General features: G+C 42.9%; 1 protein-coding gene across 1 annotated transcript in view; it reads right to left on the bottom strand.

Annotated features, from left to right (window-relative positions):
* Window positions 1-279: 279 nt before the first annotated feature.
* Window positions 280-20,776, bottom strand: part of LOC115156859 (glypican-5) — a gene marked incomplete at its 3' end in the record, with an annotated part of 150,966 nt that continues 130,469 nt past the window's right edge. The window contains exons 8-9 of the mRNA XM_029704637.1: window positions 1,058-1,196; window positions 280-302 (exon numbers count right to left, since the gene is read on the bottom strand). Of these exons, the coding sequence (XP_029560497.1) occupies window positions 280-302; window positions 1,058-1,196 (162 nt within the window). The remainder of the gene's footprint in view (window positions 303-1,057; window positions 1,197-20,776) is intronic.

The raw sequence follows: 20,776 nt of genomic DNA, 5'->3' as shown, positions 1-20,776 counted from the left end.
AACAAAGCATCCTTCACTCATGCTGCCAAACATATCCTCGGAAAACTGACCATCCTACCGATCCTCGACTTCGGCGATGTCATTTACAAAATAGCCTCCAATACCCTACTCAATAAACTGGATGCAGTCTATCACAGTGCCATCCGTTTTGTCACCAAAGCCCCATATACTTATCTCAGCTCACTGGTCACCATAGCAGCGCCCACCTGTAGCACGCGCTCCAGCAGGTATATCTCTCTGGTCACCCTCAAAGCCAATTCCTCCTTTGGCCGTCTTTCCTTCCAGTTCTCTGCTGCCAATGACTGGAACGAACGACAAAATCTCTGAAACTGGAAACACTTATCTCCCTCACTAGCTTTAAGCACCAGCTGTCAGAGCAGCTCACAGATCACTGCACCTGTACATAGCCCATCTATAATTTAGCCCCAAACAACTACCACTTCCCCTACTGTATTTATTTATTTATTTATTTTGCTCCTTTGCACCCCATTATTTCTATTTCTACTTTGCACTTTCTTCCACGACAAATCTACCATTCCAGTGTTTTACTTGCTATATTGTATTTACTTCGCCACCATGGCCTTTTGCCTTTACCTCCCTTATCTCACCTCATTTGCTCACATTGTATATAGACTTATTTTTCTACTGTATTATTGACTGTATGTTTGTTTTACTCCATGTGTAACTCTGTGTTGTTGTATGAGTCGAACTGCTTTGCTTTATCTTGGCCAGGTCGCAATTGTAAATGAGAACTTGTTCTCAACTTGCCTACCTGGTTAAATAAAGGTGAAATAAAATAAATAAATAAAAGGTGCAGAGTAAATAGTTTGGCAGTCTGGCCGTATATGTGAAAACAAAGCTGTAACAGAGACCTCCACTTTGCAATACAACATAGTCCTGCAGTTTGTATTGGAAGAATATGGTCCAGGAAACGGACTTGCTGTAACATCTGAACCCACACCTCTGATGGTGTGTGTGTGTGTGGTGTGTGTGTGTGTGTGTGTGTGTGTGTGTGTGAGTGTGTGTGTGTGTGTGTGTGTGTACATGTGCGACTCACAGTTCCTGACCGTCCCCGTTCCAGATCCTTGACACCCGTCTTCATCGTCACATTCTCCGCTGCCATCCTCTGTGTCGCCACTACCCAGCTCCCCCCAGGACTCGCTCTGGCCCAGCCCTGGCAGCATGTCCTGAATCTCCTGGTGGACAGACAAAGCACTGTGTTATAAGACAGGAATAAACACTCACAACGGTGTACCAATGGATGAATTGCTGCGATTATGGAGTACCTGAATGCAGGATACAGATAATCCCATTGCACAGCCTCTCTACTTTTCTCTCACTCGAACCCTTTATCCAAACTATCCCCTATCAGACGCGTATCAACACAACCAAACAGACAATCATTGAAATAGGGTCCAACTCAAGTGTATGCCAAGATAATTATTATTTGTCAGTAGCAGAATCAGACTGGAACCTCAAACAAGTCTCAAAGGTTGTGTCAGTCTTCTACACCCAAAGGTACTCTATTCCTCTGTCTATCTTCAAATGGATCCCTCTTAGCCACATCATAACACATTGGGAGTAAAACAGCCAGTAGCATCAGCGCGATAGCATATTAGCTCTGGTTCCTGCCACCCCAACAGCGTATCCCTTCACACCCCACCGTGTGACAGCGTCTGTGGGCCGGGGCGCTGCCAGCGACAGCCTTCTGCTCCAGAGGTCTTTATGGAGAACACTGTGATCTTTAAATCGACTGTGTGTGTGTGTGTGTGTGTGTGTGTGTGTGTGTGTGTGTGTGTGTGTGTGTGTGTGTGTGTGTGTGTGTGTGTGGGGCCCTATGGTTCATTTCCCTGTAGCCTTGCTGACACATCAATCACGACAAATGACAACAAGTGCCCGTGAGGTGAAAAAGGAACGATTGACGTACTGGGGGATGGGGGGGTGGTAATAATAGAAAGAAAGAAAGAATGTTCTCTAAATGGAGGATAATGAAGAACAGGCTGAGATAATTAGGGATTTTCTGTTACTGAAGCCAAGCTTTGTAAAACTTTGTTAGAATTCTCTGTAAAACTCTTTTAGAAATCTTTTAATTACTTTTTGACGGGAGGGGAGATCAGCTTAAATATTGCAGATAGATTGGAGGTTAAATCAATTTAATTGTTTGCATCATTTCCAATCCCCATTTTCTTTTTTCTCTATACTTTTCCGCCCTAGCCTGATTGGAGTAAACTAACGGACAACAATACTTTTACTGCTACTTACAGCTATTTTCGCTCACACCTGTAGTTGAATAATTATACATACAGTACCAGTCAAAAGTTGGGACCCACCTACTCATTCAAGGGTTTTTACCTTTATTTTGACTATTTTCTACATTTTAGAATAATAGTGAAGACATGAAAACTATGAAATAACACATATGGAATCATGTAGTAACCAAAAAAGTGTTAAACAAATCAAAATATATGCTATATTTGAGATTCTTCAAAGTAGCCACCCTTTGCCCTCATTTAAAAAAATGTTTAGTCATTAGCAGATGCTCTTATCCAGAGCGACTTACAGTAGTGAATGCATACATTTCATACATTTTTTCCCCCCGTACTGGTCCCCCGTGGGAATCAAACCCACAACCCTGGCGTTGCAAACACCATGCTCTACCAACTGAGCCACACGGGACTATGACAGCTTTGCACACTCTTGCACGCGCTTGGCATTCTGTCAAACCAGCTTCATGAGGTAGTCACCTGCAATGCACTTCAATTAGCAGGTGTGCCTTAATTAAACACATTTTGAGGGGGTATACAGAAGATAGCCCTATTTGGTAAAAGACCAAGTCCATATTATGGCAAGAACAGCTCAAATAAGCAAAGAGAAAAGACAGTCCATCATTACTTTAAGACATGAAGGTCAGTCAATCCGGGAAAATTTCAAGAATTTTGAAAGTTTCTTCAAGCGCAGTCGCAACAACTATGATGAAACTAGCTCTCATGAGGACCGCCACAGGAAAGGAAGACACAGAGTTGCCTCTGCTGTAGAGGATAAGTTCATTCGAGTTACCAGACTCATAGATTGCAGCCCAAATAAATGCTTCACAGAGTTCAAGTGACAGACACATCTCAACATCAACTGTTCAGAGGAGACTGCATGAATCAGGCCTTCATGGTCAAATTGCACTACATAGGGAATAGGGCGCCATTTGGCACACATCCTTCACCACTTTCCTTTCTCTCTTACCATCTTCTTTCACCTTGACCATCTATAACTACTTCACACCACTGCAAAAGAAGCCTCTCCTGTACTGAGTTGCAACATGAAAGGCTAGCCACGATGATTAGAGAGACTGCCCATCCAATCTGCATTTTGATTGGCTCTTCCCTTCTTCCCTCTCAGCATGGGGTGGTCTAATTGGATGCCCCGCTGGCCATTCCAGGAATGTTATTTCTGTACTGTTCAAGGTCTTTTTTGTTTCATCAGAACATGTCTGAGATAAGGATCTCCTGACACAACATCACAACTTAAAAATAGACTTTGGAGTAGAAAGGTAACGTGAACAATGTAGAGTTTGTATGTGTGCTAGAGTATGCTTATTTATAAAACCCTCTTATGCCTCACTCCCCCCCTATCTGAGATATCTACTGCAGCCCCATCCTCCACATATAACACCCGTTCTGCCAGTCACATGCTGTTAAAGGTCCCCAAAGCACACACATCCCTGGGTCGCTCGTGTTTTCAGTTAGCTGCAGCTAGCGACTGGAACGAGCTGCAACAAACACTCAAACTGGACAGTTTTATCTCAATCTCTTCATTCAAAGACTCAATCATAGACACCCTTACAGACAGTTGTGGCTGCTTTGCATGATGTATTGTTGTCTCTAACTTCTTGCCCTTTGTGCTGTTGTCTGTGATCAATTATGTTTGTACCCTGTTTTGCAGAAGTGTGGACTCAAGTCACATGACTTGGACTCAAGTCAGACTCGAGTCACAAATATGATTTACATTTTAGTCATTTAGCAGACACTCTTATCCAGAGCAACTTACAGTAGTGAATACATACATTTAATTTCATGCATTTATTATTATTATTTTTTTGTACTGGCCCCCCGTGGGAATCAAACCCACAACCCTGGCGTTGCACACACCATGCTGGCTTTGCAAACACTATGCTCTACCAACTGACCCACAGGGAAGGCATTGATGATGACTTGCAACTCGACTTTGACTTTAACACCAATGACTCGTGACTTTACTTGGACTTGAGCCTTATGACTCGACCTGACTTGATACCCTCCCCAAGTCCAAATGTTAAAAACGATGCTATTTTAAAAAGTGTGCAGCGCATCAACTCTTCATTTAACGGATTACAGTTTGAATCGGACAGCAGCCAATCAAATTGTGCCAGCGGAGAAAAACTTGCGCGTGGCAGTGCAGAGGAACGTCGGCAGGTGAATTCAGATGGAGCCCTTGGAAAGATGATACCCAAATTATTATTTTCGGATATACAGACTACGCTGTAGTCAACAACAAAAAATGGATTGCAAACTTGCAAAACATGCGGGAAGAAAATTACAGATGGAGGCGCAACAACTTCCAACTTTGTGCGACATTTGAAGCTGCACAAAGAACGGTAAGTCGTGGCTAATATAGCCGACAGCTATATATAACTTTGTTAGTATAGCATGTAGGCTAGCATAACGTTAAATCAATGAGCCTCCACACAGTCAGCCAGTGCGGGAACATGATCATTGCACTCAAGATTGAGACCAGGAAAGATTGTGCTTCTGCCCCGCTCAATTATTTTTTAATATGCTTACAGATTTGAACAATACCAGATGAACAAAAGTGTCACAAGTGAACCACAACAGTCTCCAATCTCACAGTTCATGGAGACCCGTGTAGGGCAGTACAGCATGAATCATCCACAGCAGAAAGCTATCAACAATGCAATACTGTCCGACCTGGTTATCGATTGCAACTTGCCTCTGTCTATTGTGGAAAACAACAGTTTGTCACTTTCTGTCAGTGGTTGACAGTATGTACAGCCCAGTGTGTCGTAGAACATTGACATCAAAAGTAGAGAACCTCGCTACAGAAAGACGTTCAAACTGAAAACTAATTTGAGCAACACAGACCGTGTTTCAATCACAGTGGACATTTGGTCCGACCGGAAGATGAGGGGGTTCCTTGGTGTCACTGTGCACTGTATGGAGAAAGATGGAGAGAGGATACAGCTCAAGTCTAATCTCTTGGCCTGTGACCGCTTCAAAGGCCCACACACGGCCGAAAGAATCTGTGAGCAATTTGAGGCCATATGTGGTGAGTACAGCATGAAAGATGAATTGGACTATATCATTAGTGACAATGCTGCCAACATGAGAAAAGCATTCATGGTGTGCTTCCCCATTGAACAAGAAAATGAAGATGATGATGAAGATCACCTTGATGACCCAGAGCTCTGGAATGAGCTAACCCTGGAAGACCAGCAAACAGTGGATGCTGCTATTGCAAAAAAACTGTACTTGCAGTGTTTTTCCCACACTCTCCATCTGGTGGTGGGAGATGGCTTGAAAGAAACAAAAGTGATGACTCCTTCTCTTTCAAAGTGATCAAAAATCAGCTCACTGCTACATACAAACACAACATTCAAAGAGGTGTTTGAGGCTGAATTTGGGGAAAGAGGCATCCCTGCTGCTGTCAACACAAGATGGAACTCAACACTGAGACAAGTGAAGGCAGTTATCCAATGTGACCATCTAAAGCTCAGTCATGTTCTAGAAAAGGCTGGGCACAAGGAGTTGTTGTTCACAGTACGGGAGTGGAATAAGTTGAAGGAGTTGGTGGACATCCTGAAGCCATTTGGAGAAGCAACAGATATGACACAGGGGGAGAAGATAGTCACAATCAGTTCTGTTGTTCCCTCGGTCCTGTCCCTGAATCCCCACCTGGAGCAGCGGAAGCCTCAAGTCCATTTCCTGAGCGGCCTGGTCAGAAGTCTCCAGGCATCCCTGAACAAAATATTTTTTGGAATCTTCATCAATGTGACAATGGCCAGGACAAGATGGAATCACTGCCCCCTTTTCAGATCCAGTCTACATCAAAGCAGCTGCCTTGGATCTGTCTTTTTCTCTTATGTGGGTGGAGCACCATGTGCTGGTCAAGGAGGAGGTCAAGGAGGAGGTGGCACAAAGAGTGAAAGGTAAATATTATTGAGTTTAATGTAACTTTTTCTCATAATTTAATCCAATTGACTGCAACAATAATACTTTTTCAGTTTAACCCACTGCATCACCAATACTCTAATACCGGCCTTTTTGTTTCTGCTTTTACATGATTTGCCAGAACTGATTCTGCAAGATGCTACAGGGACTGAGCAAGCTGTGCCTCTTGATAAGGAAGAGCGAGGTGACCATAGTCTTGGACAAGAAAAAGTGCTGTTTGCAGCATACTGTAAGAGGCAGAAGAAAGCTGTTGGGATCCCTCCAGCACTACAGCTAAGTCACTACCTTGACATATGCGAAGGACAGAATGCCCTCTTGTTCTGGACAATGAACAGGAAGGCTCTTCCTTCACTGTCCCGAGTGGCCATCAGGGTCTTGGCAGTGCCTACCTCCAGTGCCCCGGTGGAGCGTGTCTTCAGCCATGGTGGCATCATACTGCGGCCTAATCGTGCACAAATGACTGACAGACTTTTATCGAATTTTGTCTTTTGCAAATACAATACATCATAGGGCCCTGAGATAAGAGAAAAAATGAAACTGTCTATGCATTACACACACACACACACACACACACACACACACACACACACACACACACACACACCTTTACAATAAAGGTTTTATCTCACATCTTTGGGATCTGTATTTTTTTCTCAGACATTCAGGCCAGTGTTCAAATTGTAGGTCTACTTGAAGTTCAGTATCAGTTGTTTTGATGTACCTTTTAATAAATGATTGTAACTTTATGGCAGAATTGTTTAGGTGTCTAGAGTATATCTGGAGAGAGAGAGAGAGTACTACATATTTCGTTTTTGTTGTCATTTTGATGTGTCTTTCTCATGGCTACCCATGTATTTCCATGGAAATATCAAGTTTTTTTGGAAAGTCAAATCAAATCAAATGTATTTATATAGCCCTTCTTACATCAGCTGATATCTCAAAGTAATAAATATATATAGTTTTAAAAGCATTCATGATTTTCAGAAATTGAATATACTATTACTCTTGTTAAATATGAAATGGTATTACATTTGGTGAAGAGCGCATTATGACTTGTTTAGGACTCAAAACTCAAAGTTTAGGACTTGAGACTTGACTTGACGGTCTTGACTTGAGACTTGACTCGGACTTGCCTGACTTGGGACTTGACTTGGGACTTGAGGGCTAAGACTTGAGACTTACTTGTGACTTGTAAAACAATGACTTGGTCGCACATCTGCTGTTTTGTGCTGCTACCATGTTGTGTTGCTGCCATGTTATGTTGCTGCCGTGCTATGTTGTTGTCTTAGGTCTCTCTTTATGTAGTGTTGTGTTGTCTCTCTTGACGTGATGTGTGTTTTGTCCTATATTTTTATTTAATTTATTTATATTTTTAATCCCTGCACCCAACCCAGCAGGAGGCCTTTTGTCTTTTGGTAGGCCGTCATTGGAAATAATAATGTGTTCTTAACTGACTTGCCTAGTTAAATAAAGGTTAAATAAAATATATATATATTTTTTAAAGTATGTACTGCATGCGCACACACACACACACACACACACACTTATGTGAGCTGAGAGCATCAGTCCATAGACGCAGGTGACCTTGGTAGCAGTTGGACCAGTCACACAGATGAAGGTTTGAGTGGACAGTGGAGTGACACAAAGTGGTAGAGACACTCGTCCTTGACACAATGACACTAGGGATCCGTCGGTCACTCAACATCTTTGACACTGGAGGTGACATCTTGGTTGATTGTGACATTTAGAAAAATGGTCGCTGTTGTCAAACAATGCTTTCTTCATCAGACCACTTCAAAAACTCAAGAAAGCACATAGTATTTCAAAAGGAATTTTAGTCTCTGACCATTTCCTAATTTATGCATGGTTTCACACAAACTCTAAGGCTTCATGTGACAGTTCTGTATCTTTATGTAATGACAGTAGCCTAATCTTCTTTTTTGAGACACTGTACATTGCTCAAGACAAGGCAATGTCAAATATAAAAGGAAAGAGGCCAGAATGGAATGAAAAGCCACACTTGACTAAACACAGAGAATCCATAAGCATAGAGATGACAGTGCTGCCCCTCATCTAAGTCGGTTTCATTCTTATAGGGCAAATATTAGCTTTTCATTAGGAATTCACCAGCACCTCTCTTTGTCTTTCTCTCTCACTCCCTCTCTCTTCAGACATAGGTTTCAAAGTCATCAGGAGACAAGAAGCTACTTAATGCAAGTTCTTATTATTCTCCCTCTGTACTAGATAACAATACAATAGAGAGAGAGAGAGAGCGACAGAGAGAGCGACAGAGAGAGCGACAGAGAGAGAGAGAGGGAGAGGGGAAAGACAGAGAGAGAAGGAGACAGGGGAGAGGGAGATTTGAGGAGTTCTTAAGGACTATGAGTTCTAATGTCTTGAAGGTGTTATATATTAGTTTATATGGGACAACATGTGCTTCAAAAGTAGCTAGAATTCATATACCGTAAATTCCGGACTATAAGCTGCAACTTTTTTCCCAGGCTTTGAACCTCGCGGCTTAAAGAATGACGCGGCTAATATATGGATTTTTCCCGCTTTAAATTTTTTTCTCTCCAAAAAAGCACATTCTGTAACATGCTCAGTTTTTTGGCGGCATGAAGCTTTCATTAGACCAATGAAATTACTGAACGGGTTAAGGTCAAACAACTTTTTTGTTTACTGTTTAGATTAAATCGAGCGCTCTCAAACTTCCCATCATTCTGATTACGGTAGTCATTTTGTCACCCTCATCATGGCAAAGACACAGAGAAATGCATATGATGCAGCTTTCAAGTTGAAGGCGATTGATCTGGCTGTTGGAAAAGGAAATAGAGCTGCTGCACGGGAGCTTGGTCTTAATGAGTCGATGATAAGATGTTGGAAACAGCAGCGTGAGGACAACTAAAGCTTACTGCTAATTTTTTTTTTTTTGTTACAAGCCGTGTTTCGTTAAAGCCTATTTATTTTTGTTACAAGCCGTGTTTCGTTAAAGCCTGTGTAAAGTTCATTTGTTTCAATGTGGCTTATAGACATGTGCGGCTTATTTATGTTCAAAATAAAAAAATAATTTAATTCAGTGGGTGCGGCTTATATTCAGGTGCGCTTAATAGTCCGGAAATTACGGTAGGCCCAATATAGGCCTTTCCTTTCTCTCTGTTGTTTGGATATACTGGTAAAGTTACCAGGTTGTTAGCTAGCTAGCTAATGAGGTAACGCGACTGAACAAAGTGTGAACAAATGATAAACAACCCGTGAGTAGTTTTAGTGCGGCCCGTGACATGGTTTATAAAGGCAAAATGCGGTCCTGTCGATCCGCTAGAGGAAAAACAAAAGGTTGTGCCGGTAATATGGGTCAGATCATTTGAACGGTTTGGGTTAGAAACAAGTAGTTTCCGCTGTAGTAATGGTCAAACAATTATTGTCTGGGAGATTTCTTTTATAGGCGCACAGTGTTCTCCCCCCAAAAAATCCAGGTCGCAGAGCAAAATATTTAGAAGCATATGCAACCTTTAGAGCCCTGTTTACGATATAACTCAGGCCCCAGAGTTTTTCCTGGTGAAGTCAAAGAGTTAGGAAAAAGTCCTACCCCTACACCCTATATACACCTAACCCACAACAACGCAGCCCTACACTATACAGATACTTCATAGAGGTCTTTCCATCAGAGCAGGTAACACCTACAGTAAACTTCACTTCTCACTTCACAGCTTTTCCCGCAAAGGTCAAAGTTGCACACAATTGTCCCCAGATCATACGATAGCTTGTTTTATAGGCAGTAGCTATAAGGTTAAGCAAGGGTAACATATAAATCACTAGCGATATGTGTTTCTATGGTAATGAGTAATGGCACCAGATCATGTTGCATGCTGTTGACAGTGGCATTTATGTCCCCTTGTGTCCCTTTGTCCTGCCTATTTTGAGGCCAGGGTGAGAAGTGCTTGGCTAGGCTAACATGAGTAGCATCAGGTGCACACATGGCCAGAGGGATAATAACTCATAATAGGCACTGCGGTGCTTCTTTGTCTGTCTGTATTTCCTTGGTCTCTGCATTGTCACAGAAGTCACATGTACTGTACTCTGTACTGTATGCAGTGCCGGCCCAGCCAATAGGTGACATAAACGGCTGCTTAGGGCCCCGCGGGCAGGTAGGGGGCCCTCGACCAAGAGGGGTCACTAACTTATTTTGCCCATGAGGTGGGGGACCACCAACCACATCTCGCTTAGGGCCCCCAAAAAGCTAGGGCCAGCCTGTATACTGGTGATTATGAACTGCACTGCAGTAGTCACGTTCTTGGCTTGGGTTGAAGCTATTGAGACTGGGAAGTGGGTGTAAAGTTTTTTATGGTTATTTATCAAATGGACACTCAACTACTTTCGCTCTACTCTGTCTATTTACCAAGTTCCAGATTTATCAAATCAAATCACTGTATTTAGAGTGAAAGTGAGATTAATCCAAAGGGATAGAGTGGTTTAACCTATACGGTAATGTTAATTGAGCAAGGGCAAGTTTACTAACACCTCGCCAGAAACAAGTTACAAACTACACTCAAGTCAATTGTATTTCCCCTGTACTGATGCAGATATACTGATATACCTTGGCAGCATCAAGGACAACCTGTTAGTAGAGTAGAGCGAGAGAGAGAGAGAGAGAGAGCGAGACAGAGCAAGAGAGAGAATAAAAAATATACTTTTCTTCCTCGGTGGTGGGAAGCGCAATAAACTCATTAACCTGTAATTATGCAAAGTAACCAAATGAAACTGCTAATTCAATAGCCCTATTCATGAGTTGATGAGCAAACAAGCGTCTGGGGCTGAACAGCATATAGCTAGATAACCAACTAGCTCTCACAGTCTCAAGTCAGAAATAGACGTTGAGCCATGTTTCTCAAGCATCAAATTTCGAAGTTGTTGCAAAAGTTTTTAAGGTTATGTTTAGGCATTAACTACGCATGTTTAAGGTTATGGTTAAGTTTAGGCATTAACCCCGAAATCTTAAGGTTTGGTATTAACTCTGAATGGTTAAGGTAAGGGTTAATTTTTGGGATAGGCTTAAAACAAATATATAAACTTTATATTGCTGGATTAGAACTTGCAACCTTTGGAATCAAAGGCAGATGGTTACACTCATGCACCATCCCTGTCCACAACTCCCAAGCAAAACGAAAACCTACTTGAAGGTAACAGCTCTCACTGTTGCCCCTAGTGGCCAGTTTCCACATCACCTCCCAACGTCCTCAGACATGGATGGACGTCGAAAACTGACTTGTATCACAGGTAACCTCGCTAACCCACCGACCAGGTATTATCGTAAAGGTCGACTTTAGGCAGGAAAAACTATCCAACTTCGCCCGAAATGGGGTGTGCCTTTGGTGGTTCTTCAATGTATCATTCTGGTCATGCGTGCCGCGACTGACGTAGCTAGTTTGTTAGCTAAGCTAGCCACTTTAGCTAGCCAGTAATGTTGATGTAATTTCACAGGATTTGTTTTTGGACGGAAGCTGTAGATATCTGTAAGAAATGGCACTTCTGTAGCCAAATATCTTATTCATACATTTTGGTGATTTTTGTTGTTGCATTAAATGAACTGGTATGATTGCGCATTGATCAGTTTAAAGCCATTATTTTCGCATTTTTGCCCAAAGTCGACCTTTAATATCCCTACAACTTCCGTTGACATTATACACAACACTATTCCTGCTAATGTGTGTGTGCGTGTGTGTTACAACACCCTTTGGCCCAGTCGTCTTTAAAGCCCCCCTTTAATTAATGAGAAAATCAAGTCTGTTAATTAAAACGCTGCGGCAACCGCCTTCACAATGACCGTGGCGACTCGTTAACTGGCGGCATTCCAAAATGTTGTGCTTTTGTTTGTGTCGGGATGCATGGTTGTTTATTACCGTCCCAATCTCAATGGAGCAGGAGTGGTTTAAAAAGCGCAGTAAAGTTCATCGTGATATAGCAGCTATGTGGAGGCAAGGCCCATATTCTCAGTCCACCTAAATTGTATTCGGGTGTGAGGAATATTCTAGATAAAGCCTTTCAATAATATGATTTTCTAGGGGCTTTATATGGTATTATTGACGGGATAGGCTTCCCTCTGCCTATGTGGCCTGTTCTGAAAAGGGACTGTGGAAGTACTAGAAAGTACCATTTAATGCCCATGACATCAGTGTGCTGCCCACGATGCCCAGTTTGATGCCAACTACAAGTCCCCAGTCTTCTTCAGATATTATAAGGCGAGGAGTTTTCCCTGACCACAAGATCTCACTGGGAAAAACTCCAGTCCCTTCTCGTGTGTATCATGACGAGGACAACTCCAAGAGAAAAACAAGAACAAGCGCTAGGCAAAGTGGTGCTACAGTCCAAAGGACAGGGAACGATTTCTACTCTGGCGATGGATTGATAAAGCTATTTAGATTCAATGCCACTGTGAAGGAGGGATAGGAAATAGAGCGCTTACTTCCTGTTTGATGTCGTCAATGACAATCTTCAAAAGTAACAAACCACAAATATGAATCCGATTGGTCATGCTGCAAAGTGCACCTAAGTAGCGCACCAACAGACTTCAGAGGAATCAAAAATGCATTCTTCTGATTGGTCAGGCTCTAAGGTGCAGCTATAGTGCGCCGGCCACCCTGGAAACGAAGTGTATACCACATGAGCGAGACTGAGATCCTCATGCTTAGCTTTAGCCCTTAGATCTCATGCCAAGCGTCAGCAGCACCTACAACATGGGATCTGTTCTGCTCTACTCTGTTCTGTTCCAACATGTTTCTCCCTGCTCCTGTTCTTGGCATAACAGACAATGCTCCAGTTGTTCTGATCTTGACTCAAGTTGGCTGTGGACACGGTTTACTGTTCCTTGCTGTTATGTATGCAGCCTTCTCCATCACTATGTCCCAAATGGCACCCTGTTCCCGATGTGGCGTACTTGACCAGGGTCCATAGGGCTGTGGTAAAAAGGAGTGGTCTATACAGGGAATAGGGTTTCATTTGGGACGCAGACCATGTAGAGCACAGGGCAAAGCAATGTTAGCAGAGTGTTATGAGTGAATCAGTTGTGAGGATGTTGTGAGATGGAAAGAGATACAGCACGGTCAGAGTTGCAGGGGTGGGTGTGTTCATCTGTCTGATCACAGTGACTCACTTGCTATGATGTGTTTGTACTTTTTAGATCTTGGCCGTGGGTTTGGCTCTTGGTTCGCAAACTGTTTTAATGAATATTACATAAATGTTAAACGCGTTACTAACACGTGGCGATCTTCTGCGTGGACTCTTAACTATGAGTGCAAGCCAACCCACTGGGCAAAGACGTCCGTTCAACATCTAGCTTTGAATTACATTTGGTTGAGTTGTCAACTAACGTGAATTCAATGTGAAATCAACAAAAAAAATCACCATGTGATTGGATTTAGGTTAAAAGATTAAATGCCCTTACGTTGATGACTTTTTGCAAATCTATGAGATGACGTGGAAACAACGTTGATTCAATCAGTTTTTGCCCAGTGGGAAGATTTAATCCCATATGATCCACAAGCTGAAGGACATGAAGCCTTTTTAGAGTATTGAGACAGCTAGGGATGTGACGATTATGGAATTAGGTGGAATGATTCATTGTCATGCAAATGGGAAAGGTTATTGTAATAATTGTAATTTTTGTTGAAAAATGTCTTGATCTTGTAATGCATCATAATGCATCTTTGAACATTTGCTAGGACACACCTAATATACGATAATTGTGCCAGTCTTAGACAGCCAGTGTATGTATCTAGGGCCAGTCTATGACATGGCAGAGTGGACATAATCGCTTTTATATGCCGTAAAAGTTGCCTGTCCTGTTGCTCTGCACACCACCACGGCTACCATGACGACCAACACATAGAGGAGGGAAAGAGAATGGTGGGAAGAGAGGAGAGAGAGAGATAAGGAGAAGAGGAGAAGAAAAGGAGGAGAGGAGAACAGAAAAGAAGGGCCCAAAGGGGGGTGAGAGAGGGAAGAAGAGTGGAAACAAAAAACATGTCAGTCTGTCTCTCTCCCCCCAGTAGAAATACCCTGGCATCCGAGGACAAATCAGGTATTTAGTCTCATAAGGGCTTTCAATTTAGCGCTAACTCCTCACAAATATGCAATATATTCTCATTCACTCTCCACCCCCCCACCCCCCCTCTCCATCTCTCTTTTCTTCAAAAACATTCTTTAGTCTGAGATGAACAGGCAGCTCCGGAGAAATGCATGTGTGTGTGTGTGTGTGTGAGAGTGTGTTTATCCTATTCAGACTGAAGACTACGTTGCCAAGAGTTACCAATCCCCTTCTTAAGAAGAGTTTACATGGTGAGAGGAGGGGACTGACAGAGAAAGATGCTGACTCCATGTGTGTGTGTGTGTGTGTGTGTGTGTGGGGGGGGTATTTGTGTGTGTGTGTGGGGGTGTGTGTGTGTGCACGTGCTTGTGTGTGTGTGCTTCTGTGTATGTGCTCGTGTGTGTGCGCATGCTAACGCAAGTGTGTGTGTGTGTGTGTGTGTGTGTGTGTGTAAATCACTCTAAAGCACCCCAGCAGGGGGCTAAAGACACACATTCCAGTTTTTTATGAGAAACGGGCAGAGAATATTGATATTGTGACCAGGCTCAGCGGGTAGCAGGGCAAAGCAGGCCGTACTTCACACAGTGAGGGTAGAGAACAGCAGTGGGAGGGGTTTCCCACCCCACATCACAGGGACAATGGCAGAGCAGGGAGTCAGGCTGTAGTTCTACAGACATCCTAAAGTCATGACTGGTATTTCAACAGGGTGTGAGTGATCTGAACTTCCCACATAAAGTGTGTGTGTGTGTGTGGGGGGGGGGGGGGGTGTTTGTATGCACAACTACAGTTAAAGTCGGAAGTTTACATACACTTACGGTTGGAGTCAATTAAACTCGTTTTTCAACCACTCCACAAATTTCTTGTTAACAAACTATAGTTTTGGCAAGTCGGTTAGGACATCTACTTCGTGCATGACACAAGTAATTGTTCCAACAATTATTTACAGACAGATTATTTCACTTATAATTCACTGTATCACAATTCCAGTGGGTCAGAAGTGTACATACACTAAGTTGCCTGTACCTTTAAACAGCTTGGAAAATTGCAGAAAATTATGTCATGGTTTTAGAAGCTTCTGATAGGCTAATTTACATAATTTGAGTCAATTGGAGGTGTATCTGTGGATGTATTTCAAGGCCTACCTTCAAACTCAGTGCCTCTTTGCTTGACATCATGGAAAAATTAAAAGAAATCAGCCAAAACTTCAGAAAAAAAATTAAAGACCTCCACAAGTCTGGTTCATCCTTGGGAGCAATTTCCAAACGCCTGAAGGTACCACGTTCATCTGTACAAACAATAGTAGGCAAGTATAAACACCATGGGACCACGCAGCCGTCATACCGCTCAGGAAGGAGACGCGTTCTGTCTCCTAGAGAGGAACGTACTTTGGTGCGAAAAGTGCAAATCAATCCCAGAACAACAGCGAAGGACCTTGTGAAGATGCTGGAGGAAACCGGTACAAAAGTATCTATATCCACAGTAAAACGAGCCCTATATCGACATAACCTGAAAGGCCGCTCAGCAAGGAAGAAGCCACTGCTCCAAAACCACCTTAAAAAAGCCAGACTACAGTTTGCAAATGCACATGGGACAAAGATCATACTTTTTGGAGAAATGTCCTCTGGTCTGATGAAACAAAAATAGAACTGTTTGGCCATAATGACCTTCGTTATGTTTGGAGGAAAAATGGGGAGGCTTGCAAGCCTAAGAACACCATCCCAACCGTGAAGCACGGTAGTGGCAGCATCATGTTGTGGGGGTGCTTTGCTGCAGGAGGGAATCGTGCACTTCACAAAATAGATGGCATCATGAGGCAGGAAAGTTATGTGGATAGATTGAAGCAAGATCGCAAGACATCAGTAAGGAAGTTAATGCTTGGTCGCAAATGGGTCTTCCAAATGTACAATGACCCCAAGCATACTTCCAAAGTTGTGGCAAAATGGCTTAAGGACAACAAAGTCAAGGTATTGGAGTGACCATCACAAAGCCCTGACCTCAATCCTATAGAAAATTTGTGGGCAGAACTGAAAAAGCTTGTGCGAGCAAGGAGGCCTACAAACCTGATTCCGTTACACCAGCTCTGTCAGGAGGAATGGGCAAAAATTCACTAAACTTATTGTGGGAAGCTTGTGGAAGGCTACCTGAAACGTGTGACCCAAGTTAAACAATTTAAAGGCAATGCTACCAAATACTAATTGAGTGTATGTAAACTTCTGACCCACTGGGAATGTGATGAAAGAAATAAAAGCTGAAATAAATAATTCTCTCTACTATTATTCTGACTTTTCACATTCTTAAAATAAAGTGGTGATCCTAACTGACCTAAGACAGGGAATTTTTACTAGGATTAAATGACAGGAATTGTGAGTTTAAATGTATTTGGCTAATGTGTATGTAAACTTCCAACTTCAACTGTAGCTCTCACAGTCTCACATCAGAATTACACATTCATCCATGTTTCTCAAACATCCAATTGTCAAAGTCGTTGCAAACGTCAAATTTCAAAGTGTTTAAGGTTAAGTTTAGGCATTAAGTCAGCATTTTTACGGTTAGGGTTAAGGTTTGGGAAAGGCTTAAAACAAAAATCTCAAAAACAACTTTCTATCGCTGGATTAAATCTAATTACACACACACACACACAGACAGAGGCAGATGCTTAGCCCATCCGCTATCCTCGTCCACAACGCTCTAGCAAAACAGAAACCTACTTGAAGGTTTACAGCGCTCACTGTTGCCCCTAGGGGCTGGTTTCCACGTCACCTCCCGGAGTCCTCAAAAAAGGATGGACGTCGAATACTGACTTTTGTGTATGTGTATGTGAGAGTGTGACAAGACCGCCCTGACAACTTCAGCACCATCACCTGATCAGGAGCAGGGAATGACCCGGTTTGGCCCGCCAAAGAAACAAGTGAAAGAAAGGGTAGAAGGAAAGAAGGATAAAAAGGGAAAAAGTGACAATAATAATCACTAAGAAAGTCTGCAGAAGTCCTTTTTTCCCTGGCTTCCTCTTCCCTCATCTATTCTAACATTCTCTCCATTTTCTCAAGGACAGATTCTATTGCCCTGACGCCACCGTCTCCATGATAAAAAATGAAAAGTGTGTGAGTGTAGTGTGTGTGTGTGTGTGTGTGTGTGTGTGTGTGTGTGTGTGTGTGTGTGTGTGTGTGTGTGGAAGCCTGACCAAAGAGAGAGACGGCCAACAGAATCATATTTTCCATGCGTGTGTGGGCGTGGGTGTGTGTAATTAGATTTAATGTTGGCTCAGTGGATTAATGCTATGTAATACACTCGAATATGGCCAGGGGGCCACCAGGGACAATTTAACACTGCTACAGTAGAAAGACTTGGAGCAGGGGCAGTATATCAAGCGATCAGTTCCCCCCTGTCCAAGTTCTTATTCATTGTTATCTAAAAAGGCTAAACTGATCCTAAATCTGCACTGCTACTCTGAGACGTTAGATACATACGACCCCAGAGGATAGAAGGAAGCTGTGGATGATTTAGGTAGCCATGGTAGTATGAGGCCCACATTGGGATTTAGCCAAAGGGATACTTCGGGATTTTGGCAATGAGGCCCTTTATCTACTTCCCTAGAGTCAGATAAACTTGTGGATACCATTTGTATGTCTCTGTGTCCAGTACGAAGGAAGTTTGAGGTAGTTTTGCGAGCCAATGCTAACTAGCGTTAGCACAATGACTGGGCGTCTATGGGTATCTGCATGCTAGCAGAAAAAGGGCCTTGTTGTCAAAATCCCGAAGTATCCCTGTTAATAATACATGCACTGCTCTCTGCTGCTGTCCGGGAGAAGGCTATAGATTTCAGGCCGGACTTCAAACAGAGAGATGGTATTCCCTGAGGCCGGGATTCCAAGGGGCCCCTGACATGGAATACTGCCGGGCGGTCACTGAGGGGGTGACGAAGGGACAGGGGGTTTATGGTCGCCCCTCTGGGTGTCTTCTATTCAGACCCTAGGGGCAGGCTGGGAATATGAAGAGGAGCTGGCTCTCTGCTTTTATCTCTACGCTTTTTAATGAGGCTTGAGTTTGTGTGTGTGAACTTTGCTAGCTCGCATGATGAGTAAGCTTGCCTGACACCTGAAGACTTGCACAGGTGACCTTGGTTTGAACCCTGGTCGGGTGCGTGTTAGTGTGTATCTATCTCTCTCTCTCTCCAATCTCTCTATCCCTTTCTATGATGTCTAAGTGGCATTTAATAAGCACCGATAGCGAACCTCACACTAGAACAAACCGCTTATATACTGAACAAAAATATAAACGCAACATGTAAAGTGTTGGTCCCATGTTTCATGAGCTGAAATAAAAGATCCCAGAAATGTTCCAGGTGCACAAAAACCTTATTACTCTCAAATGTTGTGAACAAATGTGTTTACATCCCTGTTAGTGAGCATTTCTCCTTTGCCAAGATAATCCATCCACCTGACAGGTGTGGCATATCAAGAAGCTGATTAAACAGCATGATCATTACACAGGTGCACCTTGTGCTGGGGACAATAAAAGGCCACTCTAAAATGTCCAGTTTTGTCACGCAACACAATGCCACTTTTTCACAGGGGCTGGGTTAAATGCGGAAGACACATTTCAGTAAAATGCATTCAGTTGTACAACTGTCTAGGTATTCCCTTCTCAATCTCTTTCACAGATGTCTCAAGATTTGAGGGAGGTGGAGATGACACAATACAATACTGCCTATATTTTTGATATGGAGTGTTGACGCCCTCACTGCTATTTGCCTATTCATGATCCCAAAACCCACACAAGCCTCTCTTGGCTTCAATACACACTGCCTACCTGCTGCTGCTCTGAGCAACAGAATATTAACTTTATGAAAATAGAATAAAATATTGGCACATGCCACTGGTTCAGGTGTTGGAACAGACAAATAACAGAAAGAAAAGAAGTAGGACTCTAATATACTCCCACTGAGGTTTATTAAAACACACAAACACACAACACGTCGACAGTGGATAAAAACGGGGAGTGAAACATTGTCTGTTTTTGTGTGTCTCCAATAACCCCCTGGGACAGTACATCACAGATGCAGATATTTCTCGGAGACCTTTGAACTCCCGGTGCCAGTGAATGTCTCATATGATCCACTATGGGGCTGCAGTGTTTCAGAAGCACTAGTTCTACTGTAAAGGCTAGCTCAATCATCAAATGGAAAGAATCTGTCCCTCCCTTCGACTGACTGCCAGCTCAACTAACGTTACAGTCTATTTGTCACATCTCGGGCCTCAAGGCATTTGTGGTTTACTATAATACAATGTTTAATAACAATACGATAATTTACGGTGGTGGAGGCTTTTGTTCAGTCAGGGTGACCAACCGTAGGGTTAACAGTGTGTAGCCTATATGCAGTATTCAGTCTGCTGTACAGAAATACAACCCAAAACGATGGTGGTGTTGCAAGCATCATACTCCAATCAGAACTGCTATATGTAACTTTCAGTTTAGTTACCCTGATAAACTGACTGACTGATAAATAGATATTTTCTTTCTGTACTGAAATGTGTGCTATATATTGTGGACCTAGAAGCTAAGAAGTGAATGAGCCAGCATAAGTCAATAGACAGGAGATCAAATTTTGAGGAGACCCAACAGACAGTAGACCAGGCCAGTAGTCTACTAATCATTCATATAGCTAACAGACCTCTCCCTTTCTTGTCCAAGCCTTGGAGTCGATACACAGACCTATCCCATCCTTTCATCCCAGTCCATCACACTAAGCACTGCTTTCATCAACCTCGCTCATCACCAGACTGTGTGTGTGTGTGTGTGTGTGTGTGTGTGTGTGTGTGTGTGTGTGTGTGTGTGTGTGTGTGTGTGTGTGTGTGTGTGTGTTCCACTTCCCAATGAAGTGTACTGACGACAGGCAGGGAGGGAGACACATTGACATGGTCATGCTGCTATAGGGAGACACATTGACATGGTAATGCTGCTATAGGGAGACACATTGACATGGTAATGCTGCTATAGGGAGACACATTGACATGGTAATGCTGCTATAGGGAGACACATTGACATGGTAATGCTGCTATAGGGAGACACATTGACATGGTAATGCTGCTATAGGGAGACACATTGACATGGTAATGCTGCTATAGGGAGACACATTGACATGGTAATGCTGCTATAGGGAGACACATTGACATGGTAATGCTGCTATAGGGAGACACATTGACATAGTAATGCTGCTATAGGGAGACACATTGACATAGTAATGCTGCTATTTGGAGACACATTGACATGGTAATGCTGCTATAGGGAGACACATTGACATGGTAATGCTGCTATAGGGAGACACATTGACATGGTAATGCTGCTATAGGGAGACACATTGACATGGTAATGCTGCTATAGGGAGACACATTGACATGGTAATGCTGCTATAGGGAGACACATTGACATAGTAATGCTGCTATAGGGAGACACATTGACATAGTAATGCTGCTATATGGAG

This window comes from Salmo trutta, chromosome 21 (genome assembly GCF_901001165.1).
Source record: "Salmo trutta chromosome 21, fSalTru1.1, whole genome shotgun sequence".
Classification (NCBI taxonomy): domain Eukaryota; kingdom Metazoa; phylum Chordata; class Actinopteri; order Salmoniformes; family Salmonidae; genus Salmo; species Salmo trutta.
This window is presented reverse-complemented; position numbering and strand designations above follow the sequence as displayed.